The sequence below is a fragment of the Lactuca sativa genome, chromosome 8 (assembly GCF_002870075.4).
Source record: "Lactuca sativa cultivar Salinas chromosome 8, Lsat_Salinas_v11, whole genome shotgun sequence".
NCBI lineage: Eukaryota > Viridiplantae > Streptophyta > Magnoliopsida > Asterales > Asteraceae > Lactuca > Lactuca sativa.
This window is the reverse complement of record NC_056630.2, coordinates 122,198,191-122,220,874: the sequence shown is the minus strand read 5'-3', so window position 1 is coordinate 122,220,874 and position 22,684 is coordinate 122,198,191. Positions and strand designations below refer to the sequence as shown.

At 35.2% G+C, this 22,684-nt stretch overlaps 1 protein-coding gene and 2 long non-coding RNA genes across 4 annotated transcripts; 1 reads left to right on the top strand and 2 right to left on the bottom strand.

Moving 5' to 3' along the window:
* Positions 1-5,501: 5,501 nt before the first annotated feature.
* On the bottom strand, positions 5,502-7,537 carry LOC111913935 (uncharacterized). The gene is made up of 2 exons (XR_002857655.3): positions 6,478-7,537; positions 5,502-6,406 (listed from the first exon to the last, which is right to left on the bottom strand). It is a non-coding gene; the product is annotated as an uncharacterized LOC111913935 (long non-coding RNA).
* A 1,120-nt stretch (positions 7,538-8,657) lies between these two features.
* On the bottom strand, positions 8,658-16,612 carry LOC111913933 (uncharacterized). The gene is made up of 4 exons (XM_023909652.2): positions 16,397-16,612; positions 10,640-10,830; positions 10,082-10,563; positions 8,658-9,913 (listed from the first exon to the last, which is right to left on the bottom strand). Exons 1-4 carry the CDS (start codon positions 16,421-16,423, stop codon positions 8,730-8,732), a joined length of 1,884 nt encoding a protein of 627 aa, XP_023765420.1. The 5' UTR covers positions 16,424-16,612; the 3' UTR covers positions 8,658-8,729.
* LOC111913934 (uncharacterized) lies at positions 12,562-15,111 on the top strand. 2 transcript variants are annotated; one of them, XR_002857654.3, is made up of 6 exons: positions 12,562-13,054; positions 13,190-13,344; positions 13,568-13,679; positions 13,766-13,893; positions 14,434-14,535; positions 14,639-15,111. It is a non-coding gene; the product is annotated as an uncharacterized LOC111913934 (long non-coding RNA). The 2 variants fall into 2 exon arrangements; XR_002857653.3 differs by having other exon boundaries at positions 12,562-13,344.
* Positions 16,613-22,684: the final 6,072 nt, after the last annotated feature.

Sequence of the window (22,684 nt, the reverse complement as noted above, 5' to 3'; positions counted from 1 at the left end):
AACATTTCAATTTTAATAATTCATTATTTTTCTTATTTTATTATAAATTCAAAGTTTTTAATAATACATGAGTCTCACAGCTAGTTATCCTTATAAACCATGATTTTGCCACATGTCATTTTATAAGCAATCAACAATTTTTTCCCGCCCAAATTGAAACTAAGCATATACGAATAACGATCTTGCAAATCAGGAACTATAATTTCAAAATCAATTCCTAACTAGTGAAGAGGCCCGTGCATTATACGGGTGGGATTTTTTGTTGATGTATATTGGGTCACGAAAGGACGTTATAAATGGTTGACTCTGAAAGTACGATGCTTAAAAGAAAATATATGTTGCAATCATTAGCAATTTATATTAGGTGCGAACAAATGAAAGTACAATACTATCATGGATGATACGTTGCTGATTTTCTAAGTTCACGAAATCAACATACACTAAAGACAAGATTAAATCAATTAACATACACAACTACAATAAAATAAAATAAAAATAAAACAAAAGCCTGTCGGTATGGCTTTAAGGAATTTGTAAACAAAAACCACAACGGGTGAGTGAAGTAGACAGGAGGACAGCAAACGCCTCATGATCCGAGATAAGGGAGGCAACGTAACAACTTGTGATCAATTTATTTTCATGCATAAATGCTAATCAACGCCTGTAGCATTAAAGTATTGAGCAAGATCCGAAAAAATACAACCTACTGTTATTATTACAATAAACCGTTATAAATTAATAATGTTGGGACTAAGATGTTTTATTAATTTAGCAAGATATTATTGTATCGATAAATTAATAAATTATTAATTTAAAGAGTTGGCTTATATTCGTGATCAACTCTTAAATTAATGCATCGACCTTCAAAATTTCCAAGTCCGTTCACTTTACCTACGAGAATGCATTATTGGCACAAAATGGATGTGAATGAGTTGTTGGATTATCCAGGTGAAAATAATGAATGTTACGAGGTTCAAAGCATTGAAGAAATTATTGCGGATACCGTTCAAAATTCGGTTGATGATGATTCAGTATCTTTGGAACCGGTCACTCGGAAAGAAGCATTGCAAGCGACAACAACTCTTAACAGCTTTTTGTTGCAATAGGATAATACAGTGCCTCAATCCTTAAGTGCAATTGAGAGATTTAAAGATGAACTCAATATAGATTTGAAGTTCACAAAAAATAACAAGTGACTATAGATTCATTTCTTACTAGATAGTTCTAGAATTTTGGAATATTTTAGTAATTATTAATTTATATATTCGCTGGGACCGGACAAATTATTAATTTTATCCAGGTTGTTAATTTATCAAGTATTAAATTATAGAGGTTATACTGTAGTCTATTGATTTAACAATAAAAGTGTTTTATGTCTTAATTGAAACAAAAAACACAATGTACTTTCACATTTTTATCGGTCTAGGCACCTAACTATTTACTTTCCCAAAAGAAATGATTCTTGAATAGAATCCTGATCACATATACATATAGGAGTCGTTTTTCTTTGAAAGAAATTTGTTGGTGTGTGACATGATGGTTAAAGATCTAGCATACTTGCACCAATCACTTAGAGATATGAATATATAAAGAAACACTAAAATCATGGATATGTAAAAAATTGGTTTAATGGAGGAAGGCACTCTCATGTTCAACCAACATCCTAGATGGAAAACCACTCTTTTTCTGTATGTATCCTAGGCTTTTCAGGTTTCAGGTTTTCTTCATTGAAATATTGTTGTTTACCATTGCAAGATATTCTTCCACGTCTTCACCCACAAAATAAAAGCATGTCTTATCATCGTAATTCTTAATCCGTCCTAGTTGTTATAAAACCACCCACCATACCACATTCACCGTCTATATCATCAAAGTGAAATCTTTTTAAATCAAATAAAGTGAAAGTAAGATGCTATAATTGGTAAATCTTAATAGCTATGTACTTTAAAAAGAAGTGAAAATGGTAGGTTTTCAAGCCAATGTTTAAATAAATCAATACTTGTTACATGTCAAGATTAGGGCAGAATTTTCAATTGCTTGAGGTTAAACATGTGAAATCTGTGAAACTAATTAATGCAGAACAAGGTATTAGTACAGTATAATATATACTTCCTTATAAGTTAACCAACGGCATTTTCCAGCATGAACAAAATCAGAAGCCACTCAATAAGTTCCAGAGAAAAAATTCCATAAATCAAACAAATTAAAGTTCATATACATGAAAAAAGGCAAAAAGATAGAACTTAAACCATAAACTTTTATGGTCTTCAATTGTTAATCAATTTTATTTGCTTTAGGTTCTGCCTTTACTGCTTAATCAACTTAATTGCCAGCAAACATTTACATTATTCAGATGATCTGCGTTTGACCCTAAATGTTTTGGAATCGAAAACTGTTTCCTGATATGAATTTCTAACATCCATATGGTAAGAATTAGTATCTGCATGTACCTGGTGTAACGAAATTCATTATTGGGTTAGATCTCATCTATTGAAGAGTAATTTTGTCCAAATATTAAGAGTATGTTTGGATGGATAGAATAGAATGATGAAGGAAATGAATGGAATGAGTTATTTATTTCAAGATAATGATTTTAACTATAAATAAGGAACTATTATTTTACAAAATTAAAATTTAATATAATAAAAACTAATCTCTTTCATTCCCATTCCATTTGTTTTCTGATTCCATCATACTAAATAGTACATAATAAAGATACAAATATTAATCAAGAAAAACAAAGATAAAAGTTTAATCTTACATGGTTAATTAAAGAGATATTCTCCACTTTAGAAGTATCAAATATTTCATGGCCAACTACCTCCACCTTCACCTTCACATTACCATTTCATTCCTTATTTGATTCCATTCTCATCTGAAACTTATTCTTAACACATAAGAATCAATGTTTGCCTTCACAACTCAATTAACTTAATCGTTTACATCAGAAGTTGTCATCTATGACACCCAAAACAACAAAAGTAGCATTACAGTCAATGTTTTGGTTTTTTAAAACCAATATAATTAGACCTAGAACATTAAAATATGCAGTTAACTCAAAATGGAGTTGCTTAAAATAAAAATCAAATCAAAATATGTGGGTGAAAGTCTAGAATTATCATATAGGTCAAAACAAAAATACTGACTGAATGACTTTGTCATCTCGGACTTGAACGAGTAGCCACCATCTCTACTGAAGTGTAATGGCACCTGATGCTCTGCTGAATCATTAGTTGTAGTGACGATTGGTGCGTTGTCTTCTAATGACTTTGTCAAGAGTTATGCGGCGAGGATACTCGTCGAGAAGCTATGTAGTGAGGCTATTGAGAACTGGATAGCGATAGATGAGCAACGCGAATACTAAGAGCGAGACTACCAAGGGTTGAACCATGAGGCTGCTCTTTCGATCTAATGTCACCTTGGGAATGCACTATCATGTGTACAGTATCAGCTCTTCATATACTTTAACTTTGCCCTTTAGAATAGAATCACTTCTGCATAATGTTGTACCAATCCCCCCCTCCCCCCTAACATTTTTCTTAGAGGGGGCGAAGAATGGGAATGATGGATGCATAGTTGCTGGAAATTGGGCAACACAACTGCTAGGCGACAAAAATGCTGACAAGAACTAGGTAGTGCGGCTGCCGATAGCTGGGCATCGCGGCTGCTGGAACCAGACAACGTAACTGCTGAGGAACGGTCTTTGCAATTGCTGAGCTGGGTCACATGGTTGCTGGGAACCGAGCGGCACGACTAATAAGATTCAGGCAGCGCGGCTGCTGAAAGCTAAGCAGCAAGACTACCAGGGCTGGTCAACACGGCTACTTATAGTCGGGCAGTGCAGTTGATAGGGGTTATTTCGAAATGCTTCATGAGTAGTAGGAGTAGTAGTATACTACTCTTCTGCCTCTTTTTTTTTTTTTTTTTTTTTTGAAAACATTGACTTGGTTGGACTGCATCTTCTAGAACCAGATTTAGCTAGACTGAATTGGAGCGCACCGACATTGAGTTGTTGATTTTTATCTTGCAAAGACGACCTATTTTTGTTGTTGAAATAACGTAAAAAATGTGAGATGGCCCAAATTGGAAGGAGCCCAAAACGAAATCGTTGTCTATTAAACCCATGTCTCCCTTTTCTTTTTCTTTTTTTTTTTTAAGAATGCCGAGTAGTCCGGGCCGCCACACATATTTTGAAAACCTTTTGTGTTGAGCAGAGTCACAACATTCAGATGTCACACAGCTGGTTTTTTATTTTGCAAAATTAACCCCTGTGTTGTTCAAGTAGCCCGCTTTTGTTTTTGGAGACTGCCCAATGAAATGTAAACATAATTAGAACCCAAGATGGAAATCCTATGAGCCCAATTTCATTTTTTTTAAAGGAGCCCTCTCTTTCAATTATTGGCCCACCGTGCTTTTGATCAATCTTTAGGGAAGAAACCTACAGCTCTCTACGGGTTCTGACCCGTACATACAGAAGATTATTCAATCTTTGGTTTCTGACCCTAGATCTAAACACGGTTACTAGGTCATCAATGGGCGATTTACTATAAAGGGTGACTAGTCATTCCCGCAACTTCACCTTGGATCCCAAAATTATTGGATGAATTCCACGGAAGTCCATCCGGATTTTATAGGACCTACAGACGGTTGGCAGCCCACATATATTGAATTGGAATGTTAAAGCAGTAAAACAATTTGTTCGTTCTTGCGATACATGTCAAAGGTACAAATCATCTACGCTGTCTCCCAACGGTCTGCTACAACCCCTCCCTATCCCACAACAAGTTTGGGAAGACATTTTATTTGGATTTTATCACCGGGTTACCAAAATCTAATGGTTTTGAAGTGATACTTGTGGTTGTCGATCATCTGTCAAAGTACTATCAAAGTCTGCCATTTTATACCATTAAAACACCCATTTACAGCCAAAACTGTTGCTGAGGTGTTTCTGAAAGAGGTCATTAGACTACATGACATTCCCAAAACTGTCCTAAGCGACCGAGACCCTTTATTTTTAAACACGTTTTGGCGAAAAAATTTCTTATTACAGGGAAGCAAGTTGAACTTTAGTCAGCATATCACCCGGAAAGCGATGGACAAACAGAAGTCGTTAACCGCAGCTTAGAGACCTATCCGAGGTATTTCGCATTGGAACAGCCTAAGGGGCAGTCCGTTTGATAGTTGCTGACTGAGTTAGAACTTCTGACTGAAGTTCACATCGGACTGAAACCATGTTGTTTGATTATATCTGTGACTAATTGTGATGAATAATAAAAAACGAATATATTACCCCTTGATGGAAAACTTTATATAGCATAAAAAATAACAATGAATTTTATTCTTGATTTTAGAAAAGGCAATGAACTTTGATCCAACCATAAATTCACCATTGAGATAAGTTTTGATGGGAGTTTGTGATACAACAAACAAATAAAATAATTCAGAATCAGGAATCCTGAAGGTGAACCATAAAATGTATTTTTTTTTTGTTCAAAAGGAGCTCATTCAAATGACAATATCATTGAATTGACCATAGTTCATACATAGTTTAAACAACAAAACCATTGAGCACAATTTTCTAATAATACAACTATTGAGAATTGTGGTAAACAGAGATCTGAGTATAAGTTTACAAGCTTACATATACCTCAAAATCAAATGGCACATCATTACTAAAGAAATGGAATCACAAACCTAGAAAGGAATTACTACAAGTAACAACATCCATCCATCAATTCACATAGCTAATAAAAGGATTCAGCCCTCGAGAATCATTTAGGTATACACCAAATATTGATTGTCAAGAGGAGTGTTTGATCTCTGATTGGGAGTTTGATTTTTTTTTGGTCAAAAGGAGTGTTGAGCCTGATTACACAACCTTCACCCTCTATCCACACACCATCGACCACCACCAACTTAACCCTTCTCCATCTCTATACCCGCCTCTCCGCCAAACCACCAACCATCACCCCAAAACTTGACCACCACCATCATCAGCCACTTCCATACCAACACCACCTTTATAGCCACTACAAAACACCATACCAACACCACCATGCACCATCAAATTCCTCCTTTATAGCCACTACAAAACACCATACCAACACCACCATGCACCATCAAATTCCTCCTTTATAGCCACTACAAAACACCATACCAACACCACCATGCACCATCAAACCGACAACAATCATCACCACATTACCGCCATACCAACAAAACACCATACCAACAACACCAGGAACCAACTTATCAATTGAAGGGAAAGAGGGTGAATATCGAATGTTTTGGTTATTGATTGGAGGACTGGTATGTTAATTTCTGATACCAAAAGAGAGAGAAAATGCTGTGATTTTGAGTTTCTTGCTGGGTACCGGACACGCATGCAAGGTCATCCATTCAGTTACTAATGAAGCGAACACCAAATACCGATTACAAAAGAAGTCTAGACAGAGAGAGAAAATAGATAATACGAACCTAGACGCAGTGCAACAAAAGAATCGTGTTCTTGTTCTTCAAATCGCAGGGCTTGAGTGAAATGAAATCGATTAAAATCTACCCTTCTGATCGACCCTTCAATTACCGATTTGAGAAGTTGAGAGAGCAGATAGAGAGAGTGGCAGGTTTGAGGAGAGCAATAGGAGGAGAGGTCGATCGACCAGAAAGGAAGAAAGAGGGGCAAATGAGGATAAATGGGTTTCTTTACCAGTCAACTACGTTTTTTTCACGTACCGGGTCAGGAGATTGGTCGGCTATAGCTGACCGAGTAAGCCAATTTGGGGCTCTACCAAACGGCCTGACCGGACCGAGTCAGCCAAAATTTACTGACCGGACCCGGTCAGCTCAATATCAAACAACCCCTAAGACATGGTCCTTTTGGCTACCCTGGGCCGAATATTGGCATAACATAGCATATCGCGTCTCCACCAACACCACTCCTTTCAAAATTGTGTACGGGTCAGCCCCCTCCCACAATCACACGATTCATTCCGGGCAAGATACAATGCGAGGTCGTGGCACGCGATCTGGTTGATAGGGACGAGGTGCTTAAACAACTAAAGTATGATCTCTCCCGGGCCCAAGAGTGTATGAAAAAATCAGCCGATAAGCACCGCCGACGAGTCCTTTTCCGTCGGAGAATGGGGCTACCTAAAACTCCATCCTCAAAGGCAACAATCAGTAGTTCCCCGCATCAATAAAAAATTAGCAGCATGATTCTACAGACCTTTCCAGATCACAAACCAAATGGGACCCGTTGCTTACAAACTTAATCTTCCCACTGAGGCCAAAATCCACCCGGTTTTCCATGTCTAATTACTTAAACAGGCCATAGGGAACCACCAGCTTGATCCGACACTTTGTAAAGGTCTCGAGATGGACCCTACCTACATGCCTATGCCAAAACGATGTTTGGCTATCCGAGAGATCTCAAAGGCTGGTCATAAAACTCCACAATGGTTGATACAATGGGATGCGGACACCACTGAAAACGCTACATGGGAATGATGACTTCCACATTCAAAGCCAATTCCCTGAATTCAAGCTTGAGGACAAGCTTGCACCACTAGCAGGTGGTATTGATAAGGAAGATGTCGTTAGTCCAAAACTGATTCGGTCCAGAACTGATTCAGCCCACTGACTTTGAGCCCCAAAAGCCCAACACTTGGAAGGTATACAAGAGGAGACACAAAAGAGACACAGGGGACAAGGGTAATGGTCTGACGAGTAACCTCTCGCAGACCTCTCGCAGGACTGAAGAGAGAGAAAGAGAAGAAGTATGTTTAGCAAGGAATGGAGCATTCTCATTGCCATCTTTTAACTTTTCTGATTCGTTGTATTCGGCTATATGCCTGGGCAAGAGGAATCATTATGATTGATTGTTTTGTTTATCCATTTGAATGAAGAGATTTGCTTCCTTGCTATCATTTTCCTGTTAAGACGTACTCATCTTTGCATTTTGATATCTTCATTCTTATCACATACGCAAATCCGTTGCAAGGTAGATCACAAACCTTACAATCAAACACACCAAAAAAGCGAGGAAGGAGGTTTGGGCAGATAAGAAAAAGGGTGTGTTGTGGGTGAACCGAGTGGTTTTGTATTTTTGATGGAGTCGGGTGCACCTCATGGAGAGCAAAGTCATTGCAACTCTGCTGGGGGCATTTGTAAAAAGGCATGGTGGACAAGATTGGTCGAAGACATCCATTATATAGCAGTTGGGTCTATTTCATTGGGTTATGACACATTGACAACAAATAATTAATACTTAAGGAGGTTTGCCGGATATTATCATCGCATTGTGTCTGATCAACTAGAATTAGAGGGTGTTGATGACTAGAGTGTTTTAGATTTACCTTATGATTAGGACGTTTGAAGTTCAATTTCTTTGAAAAACAATTGTTTTGGCAAGTTGTAAGTTTCATCGGGAAATGGGAAACGAAGAAGATGAGGATGGTTAACATCTTCAAAAATTTTAATTGTTTTGCCTAATTGGAAATGAAATAACAAGGTTGGTTAGCATATTTAAAATAAAGCTACACATAGTTATGTATAGTCAACTGCATTCATTGTTATATATATATATATATATATATATATATATATATATATATATATATATATATATTCTAGCATTTTACACATAAATAAGGGAGAACTACAACCAAGTGTGTAATGACAATTACATATCTTCTTACGGTTTGAAGAATATGGAAGATATAACAAGAACTTCATATCTGTCTGAGATGCTTACAACAATTAAAATGAATTGCAAACTTACACTCGCGACATTTAAAGATCATTTCATATTGTAATCGGTGACCACATATACTGCATTGCCCATCCAACACGGTACCTTGAGCAAATGAGAGAGAGTGTGGGTGACTATGATTTTTATGAATGCCTCCAAACTTTATATTTAGGAAAAAATGAATAGAATTTCTCCAACAGGACAAGCTATAGGTCTCTGTCTCGCACTGAAGTATTGACGAAGCACAAGCGGTATGTACGGACTGAGCACAATCTTTACAATGATAGAAAGATTGATGAGGATTTAGATCCTCCTCACAAATTTCACAAAAGTATTCACTCTTATGGTTTTCAATCGGGAGGTAACTTAGCTTCATGGGATGCTTGTCATACTTGTGCCTGATTGTCTCAGCTAATAACAACGCACATTCAGGATGTATATAAATATCGCACATGCTGCAATGGAATGAAAGTTCACCTCTATAAAAGCCCATGAGACACATATGACATTGAGTATCATACTTATCTCCTTTTAGTTGAAGTATTGAAAGAAGGTGATTAGGGTGAGCTTTGTGTGTGATTTCTTTAGGTATAAACCCACATGTAACATCCACATAGTATCCACATTTGAAACAACAATACGCAAACCCGTTGCAAGGTAGATTACAAATAGCACAATTGAACACATCGAAAAAGAAATCGAGGATGTTTGAGCAGATGAGATAGAGGTTATGTTGGGGGTGAGCTGGGTGGTTTTGTATTTCTTGGGGGAGTCGAGTGCACCACTCATGTAGAGCAAAGTCATTGCAACTCTGGTGAGGGCATTTGTAAAAAGGCATGGTGGACATGATTGGTTTGATACATCCATTGCATAGCAGTTGGGTCTTTTTCATTGGGTCATGACACTTTAATAACAACAAAGAAGAGGAGGTTTGTGTGTTGCTTTTGCTTTGTGTCTGATCAACATCAATTAGAGCTAATGGGTGTTGATGACTCATATGTTTTAGGTACTCATCTACCTTATGATGATGGTGATGTTGATCGGTACTTGATTGTTGGAAAAACAAGTAGTGTTTAGGTAGGCTGTATGTTTCATCAGGGAATGGGAGATGGAGAAGACCAGGATGGTCAACATCTTTATAGTTTTTGTTGGTTCTGCCAGCACCTGATAAATTAATTGAAAATGGAATAAAAAAGGAGGTTGGTCGGTTGGTATATCTTAAATAACACATAATTAAATTGATATCTTAAATAACACATAATTAAATTGGTCATGAAATTTGTAACAACGATACTAGTGAATGATGATGAAAAGAAAAGATTAATAAATTACCAGGAGACAAGAAGATGGACATGAATGGCTCTGTTCTTGATGTTGCGCAATCCAGATGGGCATAATACATACATTTATCGCATTTGTATATCCAAAGACCTGACTCCTTGTAACCTAAAAAATCACGACCACATACTCTGCATCTAGGATAATGTTTAGTTTGTTGATCTATAAAGGGGAAGGAATATGAAATGGTGAGGGGATGAGTATGATGAAAAGCACCATCTGTTCTCTCTTGGATGAACAATTTCTCTGGTAGGAAAGCACATTCACTATGCATGGTGAAGCCAACACAAAAGGTGCATTGATAGAATATCCCTTTATGCTCCTTCCCACAAGCACTACACTCGCATAAAATGGGCTTAGGGATTAAACACATCAGCAAGTGAGGGTGGCAGGGATGATAAATGATATTTTTTCCTACTTCAATGGATAAATGATTTTGATAATATTTGTCAAAAAGTTCTTCAAGCTTGCCATATCTGTTACAAATATGAATATGAATATGAATATGGTGACAGGTGAAGAGTATGTGATGTGTGGGATGGGTGCACTAACCTCGACATGATCTCAACACAGAATTTGTGAAGTGAGAAATCATCACATGATGACGAACATGTGTAGTAGTACCTATGGTACATATGGATTTCTTCCCCACACCTCCAACATCTGGCACCTCCAAAACCCTTTTTTTTTGTAATTGGATCATCATCGTCTCCTTCTTCATCCTCATCCTCTTCATATTTTACCTGCAAATCAATGAGCTTTAGTGGATGCCCGTGTACCTCTGCCTCCATGATAATTAGTTTACGATAATGATGTGATGTGTTAGACATACAATCTTATTTTATCTTATCTTGTCTTATTTATAATAAACAAAGAGAATATATGAAACCAGGTGGCCTTTTTTCTTTCTTATGTACTTTTGCTTTTTCCTTTTCCAAACAAGAAGTCAGTGAAGTGAAGCTTAATTTGGTTTAAGTAATTGACCGACCAAGTTTTTCTAGCTAATTGCCCCTTATAATATGGAATTGCTTTGCTGGTAATAAATGAATATAATATCATAAAATTATAGAATGTATTTTATACATCGATTCAGTATTAAAAAAAATATATATGATATTGTAATGTGTACAATGTTTTCGTAAAGTCTCCAATATTCTGAATTCGGTTTTCATGTTTTATTCTTTCGTAAGTTTAGTACATAACGAGTAATCAAAATTGAAACACACAAAAGCATCATTAATTCTTTTCTTTATTCCTTTATCATTAGTTCCACCTCATTAATAATAATAAGTAAGGAATAAATTCCCAATTGAACCATTGGTAGTTTCTTACCTTAGTCCTCAAATTATTTTATTTTTCTAAACTACACATCATATTAAACAAATGAATCGGCTTATATATAAAAATACAGAGTAACAATCTAACAATATTAAAGCTTTCAAAATAGTCTGCATAACTTTAGATGTTATGGAGGTTGTAGCAATATCTATTTTTCAAGAACCGGTATAAATATGCAAGAAAGCAAGCAGAAAAAAGTAGAAGAAAAGGAAATAATAGTAAACCAAACCAAACTGCCAAAAGCATTCAATAAAAACAAAACTAAAAAAAATTATTCTATACATGTCACAGTGTTATAGACTACTCACGTAATCAATCGCCTTAAAAAATTGTTTTTGTATTACAATTGTGTAAACAAGTAATTATTCATCATAATAAAAGAATCTATAATATATAAAAAATTTATTTGTAAAGTGTGCGCTGTCTTCTAAAAGTCTTCATTATATTAGATTTAGTTTCATATTTTGTTCTTTTTAGTTTAATAAATAAGGAGATTGAAATACACAAAAGTATGCTTCTTTTTCTTTTTCTCTAGCTTTAGTACCACTTCACAAAATAAATAAGGAATACGTCCCAATTTAAAGTTGCATATTAATCTTTTTGGTATAAAGGTTCGAGTTGATTCATATTATCTGGTTGAGTTATTAACAGCCCGAAGTCACTTGGTGGAATTGGTTGCTGAAAGCTCTCATATGATAATGCTTTCCTTCGATCGATCCCATAAACAAAATATATATGAACTTGAAAAAAAAAAAGCAAAATACAAATTGTTCATAACCTTAAACCTTTATTACAACAAAGACATCTGAATTTAATTAACATAAGCAAATCATGTGGATACCACATCATCACATTTGACCTGATCAATCCGCTATGAAAAACATAGTAACCTTATAAGTTAAAAACATTGAAAAAAGCATTGCTAGTTCATGACCTTCATCTTCAATATATATTTTTTTTCTTATTAGTTGCACGCTTTTCCAAATTACATAGCAGATTAAATAAATAAATCTTATTACATATACCATAAAAGCATAAAAAGTTTGGCTGCGGTACCTTTTTTTCTCTTTCATAAATTCACACGGAAGTTTTATGTTTCTTATTTTGGACACCGATATTTCATACATTTTCTCCTTCTTATCTTAAATTGTGCCACAATGTTTTTTTTGGCTTTAGTCATTTGGCACAGCACTTTTGAAAATTTAAATTTAGCCCCCGCCTCCTTATCTTCCAATCAGAAATTCTCCACCGACTCCATTACACGGACTCCAATACTTTTGCCCTCAACTCCATTTTCCCTCTTAATTCTCATTCCCACCTCCATCAACAGACCACCGCCGACCTTGCCTTCCGATGGCGTTCTTAGGTCTGGTTTCCACCGCTTCGCTCGCCTCTCCACTAGATTTCCGGCTTTCCCTTCTCCGCTGCTCTGTGAACATACTCTCGCTCCCTCTCTAACCTTAAATCCATAGAGCAGCCACCACCATCCTCTACCATCGCCTCCTTGTGCTAATACTACCGTACTCCAAACCCAGCGCCTTAAGGAATCTCTCAATGACAACAACAGAAACACGGAGATTGGAATGGGAGAAAGAGAAAGAGAAAGAGGAAGCTGGAATTCGACTTTAGGTGACCGCAATTACTTCGTCTTCTTCTTAATTTTTTCTAAACCGATTTGTTGTTCAAGTATGGAATATTTGGGAAATTTGATGTTTTTTCTGGATCTTCAATTACTATGTCTTTGTTGTTGATACCATGTTATAGAAATAAAATACCTTTCCCCACAAGACAACCAATTACGGTAAATTGTAGATTGAGGTCAACCAAAGATGAATATACACATGTTTTGCAGCCGGAGGCCAGGGCTGTTGCTTTCTCTGACAAAAACTCCTAATAATATCAGTTCAAACATTCAGCAGGTTGTTATCAGTTGTTTCAAACTTTCAATAGCTTTGTGGTTGATGTTTTCAAAGCTGAGTTATATATATATATATATATATATATATATATATATATATATATATATATATATATATATATATATATATATATATATATATATATATATATATATATATATCATGTGGGTTTTATTTTGTTAATTCGTATCTTAATTAGTTTTGTAATTTTTGTATGTTAAAGTTTAATTAAGCTTGGACTTCCTATTAAGACAACTATTATTGCCAATGATCTTCAAGATGCTTTGAGTGGAAATGTTACAATCAAACCCTTGCCATTAGGATCATCAGGAAAGGTGCACATATGTCTATTTTAAACATTTTCAAGATTTTTAACATTGTCTTTTACCTACTCAATTAACTTAACTAAGTTTGCCTGCAGGTATAGCAAACAATCAATTAAATTGTGACGAAAGACATTAGATCAATTGACGAAAGACATTGTCACAGTTGTTTGTTTGATGCTTACTCAGTATATGGAACATAAAACCAGTGTTGGTTCCAAACAAGGTTTGTTTATTATTTCTGACATCCTCCAAAAATTGCATTATATGTGTAAATCTTTGTTTGTAATGTTTTCCTATAACTTACTTTTCATATTTTACAACATCTTTTGGCTAAAAATTAGAGTAAGTATAATAATCTTTATGCACTATATTTTGTTGCAAATGAGTACCGACTTCACAAAATGCTTTGACCAATTTTGGACATTCAGTTGTAAAACCTATGGACTCTATTCCCCATAAATTTCTCACCTCTTAAAATTACGGAAATACCCTTTCAGCCTTATAGTTTCACAAATAAATGCCTCTGCTTTCCCCCTTTTCGCTAACAGATTCCTTTACATTTCTAGCCAATCAAACACATGCTGGATAAGACTGATGTATATTATCTATAGATTGTATAGTTAATTAATTACTTTATTATGGAATCATAGAAATATGCATTAACAAGCTTTATAAATATTTTAATATTTTGTTAAAAAGTTGAAGTAAATAATCTATATTCTCTCCATAGTTAACCCTTATAACATGTCATGTTGTATTTCAGGTAGTTTTAAGCTAATCATTGACTACTTTGCCTAATTATGCGACCCATATAAGTTCTAATTTACATGAAATCAAACTCCTCTGCCATATGGATCATGAGAATGTATGCACGGTCTTTTGTCGATTCCCATCTTCTTCTTCTATAATTTTTCTGTATTTTGGACCTTCTTATACAAGATTATGACTTATTTCTCAATATTTCGCAGATTCTCAAGAAAGATAACTTCATAAGGCCACCATAGAAAGAGAAGTTGATGACGTGTATATTGTGTATGACTTGATGGCCACTGATCTGCATAAAATTATTCGTTCTTCTCTGATATTTCAATCTAAAACAATGATGGCTAATTAATTGCCACTGTTGTTGGTTGTACTTTTAAGAAAATAAATTTCACAATAACACCCACGGACAAAATGCTTTACAATGGTAGTTGTCCAAGAAGAATGGAATCAACAAAGGAATGAAATTGTTCATTCCGTTGCTAGATGGAGTGGAATGGACCATTCTCTTCTTCGTATTTTGTTAAATTTTCATTGTTTACTGAGTAAATGTTTTCCTTTTTCTTTTCAATTCTATCATGGAATGTAATGGATAATTGCAACGTAAACAAATTCTATTTATATAACTTTTAATACCATTTTCAAAAAATTAATTCCAGCTTTCTTTTTCCAAACATTATTCAAACTGGCGCCAACGGCGCAACCAGATTCCTTCTAGTTTATAAAAGAACAAAAGGTACAAAGTAATAATCGACCTGAAAATATTCCATATTTAACAATAAAAATAATCTGCAAGTTGTAGCAATATTTATTTTTCAAGGTCTCTTATATATGCAAGCAAGCAACAAAGAAGACATAAAACAACAGGGCAACAGGCTACGTACCACACCAATCGATAAACTCTAAGCCTAACAGAATTTTGTTTTTTTCTATCTATATATATATATATATATATATATATATATATATATATATATATATATATATATATATATATATATATATATATATATATATATATATATATATATATATATATATATATTATAGACTACTCCTGTAATTAATAAGCTTGAAAATTGTGTAATTAGTTACAAGATTGAGCTTCAAAAAAAATGATCTTGTATGAGATAATGAGAGTGACATTCATTATTCAAGATTCATTCAAGCTGACTAGAGCAATACAGAAATAGGAAGGCATACGTTGATGGCATTGTAATCTATCCACATACCATTAACTACTTGCTAAAGATAACAAGTAGTTATTTATCATAATAAAAATAATATATAATTTAATTTAAAGGTAATATTGTAAAATTTGGTTATTATTGAAAGCATATAAAAATTATTAAATAGGTTTATCAAAATGAATTATGATAAAACACTAGTAAATGCATAGCACAAGTGTGATGATTATCAGGATGTTTAACTATCTCTGTGAATTACCTTATGAGATCACATAACTGAAAACTTATATTCAGCTTTGTAAGTCCTCTTTATCCCATTCAAATACACGGTATTATTGACATTCATTTGCTAAAAGAGTATTGAAGGAGCACCGAAGAGTATTTAATTGAAAAACATTGAACTTAATATTCACAGTTCTCCTGCTTTACTAATGGGTACAGTTCTATCTTTCACCACATGAGCATAGATCTATGATCCTCTTCAAGTTACGCTAATTTTGAATAATCTTCATTACAACCGTTCTAAAAATAGTAAAGAAACATGTTAAGCATGTAAAGTCAACAAGGTTTGGTTACTCATCAGAAACAATCGGAAGCAAAATACTGAGGGACAGGGTAAGGCCTATCAGCTATCTGAAATTGCGATCTCTAACCTATAATCAGTTTGAGCAAATAATTAACGAAGAAGATCAACTTCACACGGCCATGGAAACATATTGAATCATCTATAATCGGACAACCATACGATAAGGAAGATTGATGTAATACGTAACGTACCAGATAAGAGAGGCCACGATGATGCATGGAATGCGTGCGAGCGACGAGGTACGACGGAGTGAAGAATCGGAGGGGGGCGTTGAGGATGGAGGCCGGCGGTAAGAACTGGATGGTGCGGCGAAGAGCAACGGGAGAAATGATTCCGGTCCTATCGGGTTTAAACTTAAACCCTAATCTTAAAATACAAAAAACAACAAATATGTGGTGGGTTTGGTTGTTAGAAAAAAGAAAATTTTGAAAAGGTCTTTAAAGTTTTTACTTTTTTAAATTGTATGTAAATTAAAAGATGATTTTTACATTTTTTTTTAAAGCTTTTTAAAATTTTAAGATGGAAAATGAAAAGTCCATCGTTTTCAACCAAACGCATTTTCTAAATTTTTAATTGATGAAAATAAAAATCTAACTCTGAAAACATTTTTCCACAACCGAACACATCCTAAACTTTGTAGTTTCATTTAAGTAAGAAGAAAAGAAAGCAAACTCGACTGCTTGAGGATTCGTAAAAAATTATTGCTTCCAAGTTTAATTATCGAAAGGAAGAGTAAAAAAATGAAGATTTTTATACTAATTTTCCTTATAAATTATCTTTCCAAATCAATACTAATTATTCTTATAAGCTATCATTCCAAATCAGGAGGAATTGAAGAAAAAGGAACGGGAGATCATCCCCCTTTTTTTTCTTTCTTTTAGTGAACTCGGAAACGAAACGTTAATCACTAAGTGATTACAGAAAATGTAGCTAAAGTTAAGAAAACGACCACTTAGCCGATGAAAATGCAATGATAGCTCCTCACATTCTTATGGGTTGCGACTTTGCTTTAAGTATAATTTTTTAGATTACGGTCATTTTTCTTCGGACCTGAAATAAGAGATGGCCAAATGATTTCCTTTCTCTATGTCTGCAATTTCATGTATTTTTTTCTTGCATTTAAAATTATGATATTTTGACTATGATTTTGTACAATTTAACTTCGATTCTGACTAAACAAGTACATAATGTAACACTTGTTTCCCGGTACGTAATCATTTGTTTAAGTCTTTTTGTTTTGTGCATAAGAATGATTTTGGGATAAGGCACGACATACTTCATAGAGGGCGCAGTGGCTTGGGAGTGTGTATGGTGCGGCGTGCCCTAGCTTAGAGGTGCACAAAAATCGGTCCCGAACCGGTCCTGGATCTGTCCTGAGTTGATCCTTTTTTTTATCAGTCTTTTTTTAGACCGGTCCCGATCGGTCATCGGTCGGTCCGTTTCTAGTCCCGTCGTTTTTAGATCGGCCTTTTTCTAGATCGTACTTTTTTTTGGATTAGTTTCGCTATAAACTAGTCTGATACCAATTTTTTTGGTTTGGTTTCGGATTTTTTGGTTCAGTTTCAATTTTTTTTCGGTTTCGGTTTTTCCGATTTTTTATTTCACTTTGACTGTCTTATGATACATTTCATAACATTTTAAATCATTATCCATCAAATACATATATAATAATTCCAACATTTCATAACTTCATAAATAGACATATAACTTCAATGTATCATTAATATATGAAACTTAAAAATTAAGTTCATACTATTACATAGAAAACAAAGAAATTGGGCGTAAATGGATTAGGAAATATAAATAAATTCATAACATTAATGATAACTTTTAAAACATAAATATATCTTCACAATGCCATATCCGGAGGGAAATTCCAAAAGTTGTAGTTGTCATTGGAATATGGAACTTCTTGGTCGAGGTTGGAGTAATCTTGATCGGGAGTGACGTTGGATGATGTACTTGTAAAATTTGCATTTCGTGCTTCTTGAGTGTTGGCAATATCTTCTTCAACATCAGTGTTAGTGTATGGTGACACTTCCACGCCTCTTTTTCCATTTCATGTACCAAAATATCGGTTTCCATATTGGTTAACCCTTCTTCAAGATCGATGCTATTGTGTGCTCTCTTCATTGAATCATAGTAGTCCTTTAGCATCATCGACATTTGCACCGATTCATCATTTAGCATACACCTTCGAGCACTTAATATCCTGCCATCAAGAGAAAAACAACATCCCGAAGCTCCGTTACTAGCTTTGAACATTAGTACATCCCTTGTAACATTCCGATGATGAGGTACTTTTAATTTTAACCCTATAAATTGATTATATCGCATTTCGGGTCCCTAAGTGTAATAAACTGTAAAAAAAGGGCTCTTTGTGGAAATTTGGTAAAAGTGGGAATTTTTTAGTACACTATGCCTATGTGTGTGTCCGCTAAGCGTACTAAGGCGTGCCTTAGTACGTTGGGCGTACACTTCCTACGCGGAGCGTACGTGGGTGACATGCAAACCCTAATTTTAGGGATTTGCCTCATATTTAAGAAACCTTATGGACACAAACCCTCTTTTTATCCAGCATCCTTCTGTGATTTCGACCCTCAAGCAACCCTAGAGAAAAAGAGAGACATTTGAGCCTTGAAGTGAGTTTTTGGAGTGGTTTGAAGAAAGAAGAAGGTGGTGAGAAGGTCTTGGAGTTGGGCACACTTGGGATCTAGGATTTCTACTTGGTTAGCAACATCTTGAAGGTATCAAGCTTGCATCTTTTTCACTCTATCTTTTAAATCAAAGTTTTTAATCTTAAAGATACCATTTTGGTCCCAAAATGATGGTTCTTGAATAAAGCATGTTCTTGACCCATTAATGTAACGCCCGTAGATCCGGGCTAGTCAATTTAAAGACAATGAGCATCAAAAATGGCTTTTTAATGGAAATGAGTAATCTTAACCAAGTGGTAGTATATGTTAGAAGGGTTCCGTACATATAAAGAACGCCAGAATCTGAGTTATAACGAAGAAGTTATAACCCGTCGAAGTTTTGCGATAGAACCGGCACGACACTGGGAGACGTAAATAGTGAATTTACGATAGGGGACTTTTTAGCCTTAGTGATCTAAACAGAATTTGTAGTATACGTTAAACCGAGAACATACAAAAAAAGAACGCCTAAATCTGACTTCGTATGAGGAAGTTATGAATTTTCTAAGATTTGGCATAGCAGTGCACGACCCGAAACTCGAATTTTAGTTCGAGCAGTTTTTGGCCTATGCAACCCAAATGAGAGTTGAAGATCTCTTTAATAGGAACTCAACGATAAAAAGACAGACGAAAATAGAGTTCTTATGAAGGAGTTACGAATTCTTCGCGGTCATTTAACAGTCTAATTTCCTCTAACTGTTAAATTTAAGATCGGTCGAGAATTAGCCGACGGAGTCTAAATGAAAGTTGTAGATCTTGCTTTTACCTACACGTGGAAAAAAGAACGTTGAAAACGGAGCTCATATGTGAGAGTTATGATTTTTCTAAGTCGGGAGGGTGTTGTACGAGTTTGGGTGACGTGGCGTGATCACAGCCGTTGCTTTCTCTCCAAGGAAAGCCATCAGATGATGACACATGGCACTGACTCGGTGAGTCAGTGCACCGACTCGACGACTCCATCAGGAATTCAGCCTATAAATAAGAGTGTCGGGTTCCCTCATTTCCTCACCCCTCAACCCTCTTCTTTTTCTCTCTCTATATACTCTCTCTCTCTCTAAGCTCCCTAACCCCCCCCCCCCCCCTAAGGTCTAGGTAAACCCCCTAGCACGAGGCGGAAGCCCCGGAGCGCCCGACGGCTCCGAAAAGAAGAGCCTTCGGCTTAGAAACTCTGCTTTGGCGGAGCCCGGTTTTGAGAAAAACCCGTTGTAAGTGAGCTACACCTACTCTAGTATAACTTATGTTTAAGTTCACTATCGTTATTATGAACTTATAAACATGATTTATCACTGATTCCAAGTCGTTATACTGATTGATCTACTTACGGGGATGATGTCTAGGCTGTGATTTAGTGAGGTGTTTAAAGTGGGATTTCCAAACAGTATACTTCATATACCAAACGGACCCTACCTCCGATATGATCCTACCTGGTCGTTCTTTACTTGATAGATCATGAAGTAGACTTTGAGTTAATGCTAAATCTAGACTAATAATTAGTCACAATAAAGATTAGACTAAAATTTAGCGATAATTATGTTGGGTTTCGTCAAAGTAAAATAGAATCGTTCGAAGCGAAGCGCTGCCCGAGTTTGGAATCATCACTTTAAAAAGTGAGTGCATAGTTACTTTCATCTTACACATAGATATGAAGTATTTTATATAAATTACGTGCTATATGTGCATATTATCTGTATACTTGTTATCTATGCTTGATGAACAATTTTATGCATGTTTTAAATGATTTAAATTGTATATGTATTTTATATCTACAAAATATGTTGGGTAAAACATGGGTAGATGAATGATAAGAGATGAAAGCTGATATAAAGGAACATTAGAAGTATGGACATAGTGCCCTATAGGTGAACATTGGGAGCAATGGACCTAGTACCCTATAGATGAGCATTGGCAGTTGTGCCACAATCTGTAGATGTTTTTGATCTACTCTAAACATCCTAGCAGCTGCACTCTAAGGATAGCATCGGCAGCTGTGCCTAATAGAGAACATCACAACCCTGGCAGTTGTGCTTAAGGGGTAATATCGGCAACTGCGCCTCATAGAGAAAGTCACAATTCTGGAAGCTATGCCTAAATGATAATATTAGCAGGTGTGCTTGATAGCTGTGTCATTGACAACGAAGGACTTCGTACCTATTCCTTAGGATAATCCTTAGGAATAAATGAACGAGAAATAGTTGATTCTTAGGGTAAATCCTTAAGAGTAAAGAAGATAATGGGGATGGATAATTGGGTTGATTGTTTGACGTTTAAATATAATAATTATATTATTGTGGGTTGAAAACCCTATGTACTCACCAGGTTTCCAACATGACCCACTCAAGCTTATTTGTATCACAGGTGTAAATATGAAGCTACTTTACACTGAGAGATTTAAAAGAGACGTAGATCACTAGTTTAAATAAATGTAAGTTCTGTTTATGCTTATGTTTCTGTATTGACGATAACATCACAAATGTTTTAAAATGAATAAAAATACATTTCTTTGGAAATGCTTTGATAATGTATTTATCAAGTTTTTCTGGGAACAAATTCCACAAAGTTTTTATTAAAAGAGATACTCTGATTTTTATAAAGCATAAACAAAAATCAGTCTTTTCTGGCCGTGAAAATGGGGATGTCATAATTAAGTTGTCCTTCCAGACCATTGGAAAGGTCTTGAGTCATAAAAATGGGTTTCAATTGGTTGGTTTAGCTCCATGCATCTTGTAGAATGTCTTAATAGATTAAGAAGTTGAGTTAAGCACTTAATTGGCATGCAAAGTCATAAAGTTGGAAACTTTATGACTCTTGAGTGTATTTTAGCCGTGGATCTGAAATATGGACGTAAGAGCTTAAGCTATTAAATTCTTAATGAGTTTTGGACCTTCTGGGAGCATGCCCCGCGTACTTGGAGTACACCCATCGTACGAGGTCAACCACCCTGATGGTGTTCAACATGCGAGTATGCCCAACATACCTTCAGATTACGCCCTGTGTACTCGTTCTAAGGTGATTCGGCTGGGTTGACTCGGGTGAATCAGTTGATTTATTGACTTTGACCAAGTTTAACCAAGTTTGACCTAAAGGGTATTTTGGGATTTTAATAGAAATTAGTCATTTGGTTAGAATAGGTGCCGGTTAGAGAGTTGAGATTCGAAGTTGAAACCTCATCAACTTTTGTCCAGTTTGTGAGGTGAGTTTTCCTCGCTGTACTAGTGGGTCGAAGGCACAAAGGACGACCCTTTGGATTTGATATCTTGTTATGTATGTTATTGTGACATCCCCATTTTCATGGCCAGAAAAGACCGATTTTTTTTGTTTATGCTTTATAAAAATCAGAGTATCTCTTTTAATAAAAATGTTGCGGAATTTGTTCCCAGTAAAACATGATAAATACGTTATCAAAACATTTCCGAAGAAAAGTATTTTTATTCATTTTAAAACATTTGGGATGTCATTGTCAATACATAAACATAAGCATAAACAAAACTTACATTCATTATCACTAGTGATTTATATATCCTTAATCTCTCAGTGTAATGTGACTTCATATCGACACCTGTGATATAAATAAATTGAGTGGGTCAGGTTGGGAAACTTGGTGAGTACATAGGAATTTCAATCCCACAATGTTATATCATACATATAATTTAGATCTCACAAAATATATATATATATATATATATATATATATATATATATATATATATATATATATATATATATATATATATATATATATATATATATATAAGCAACTCTTATCCCACCCCGTCGATCCTCTCA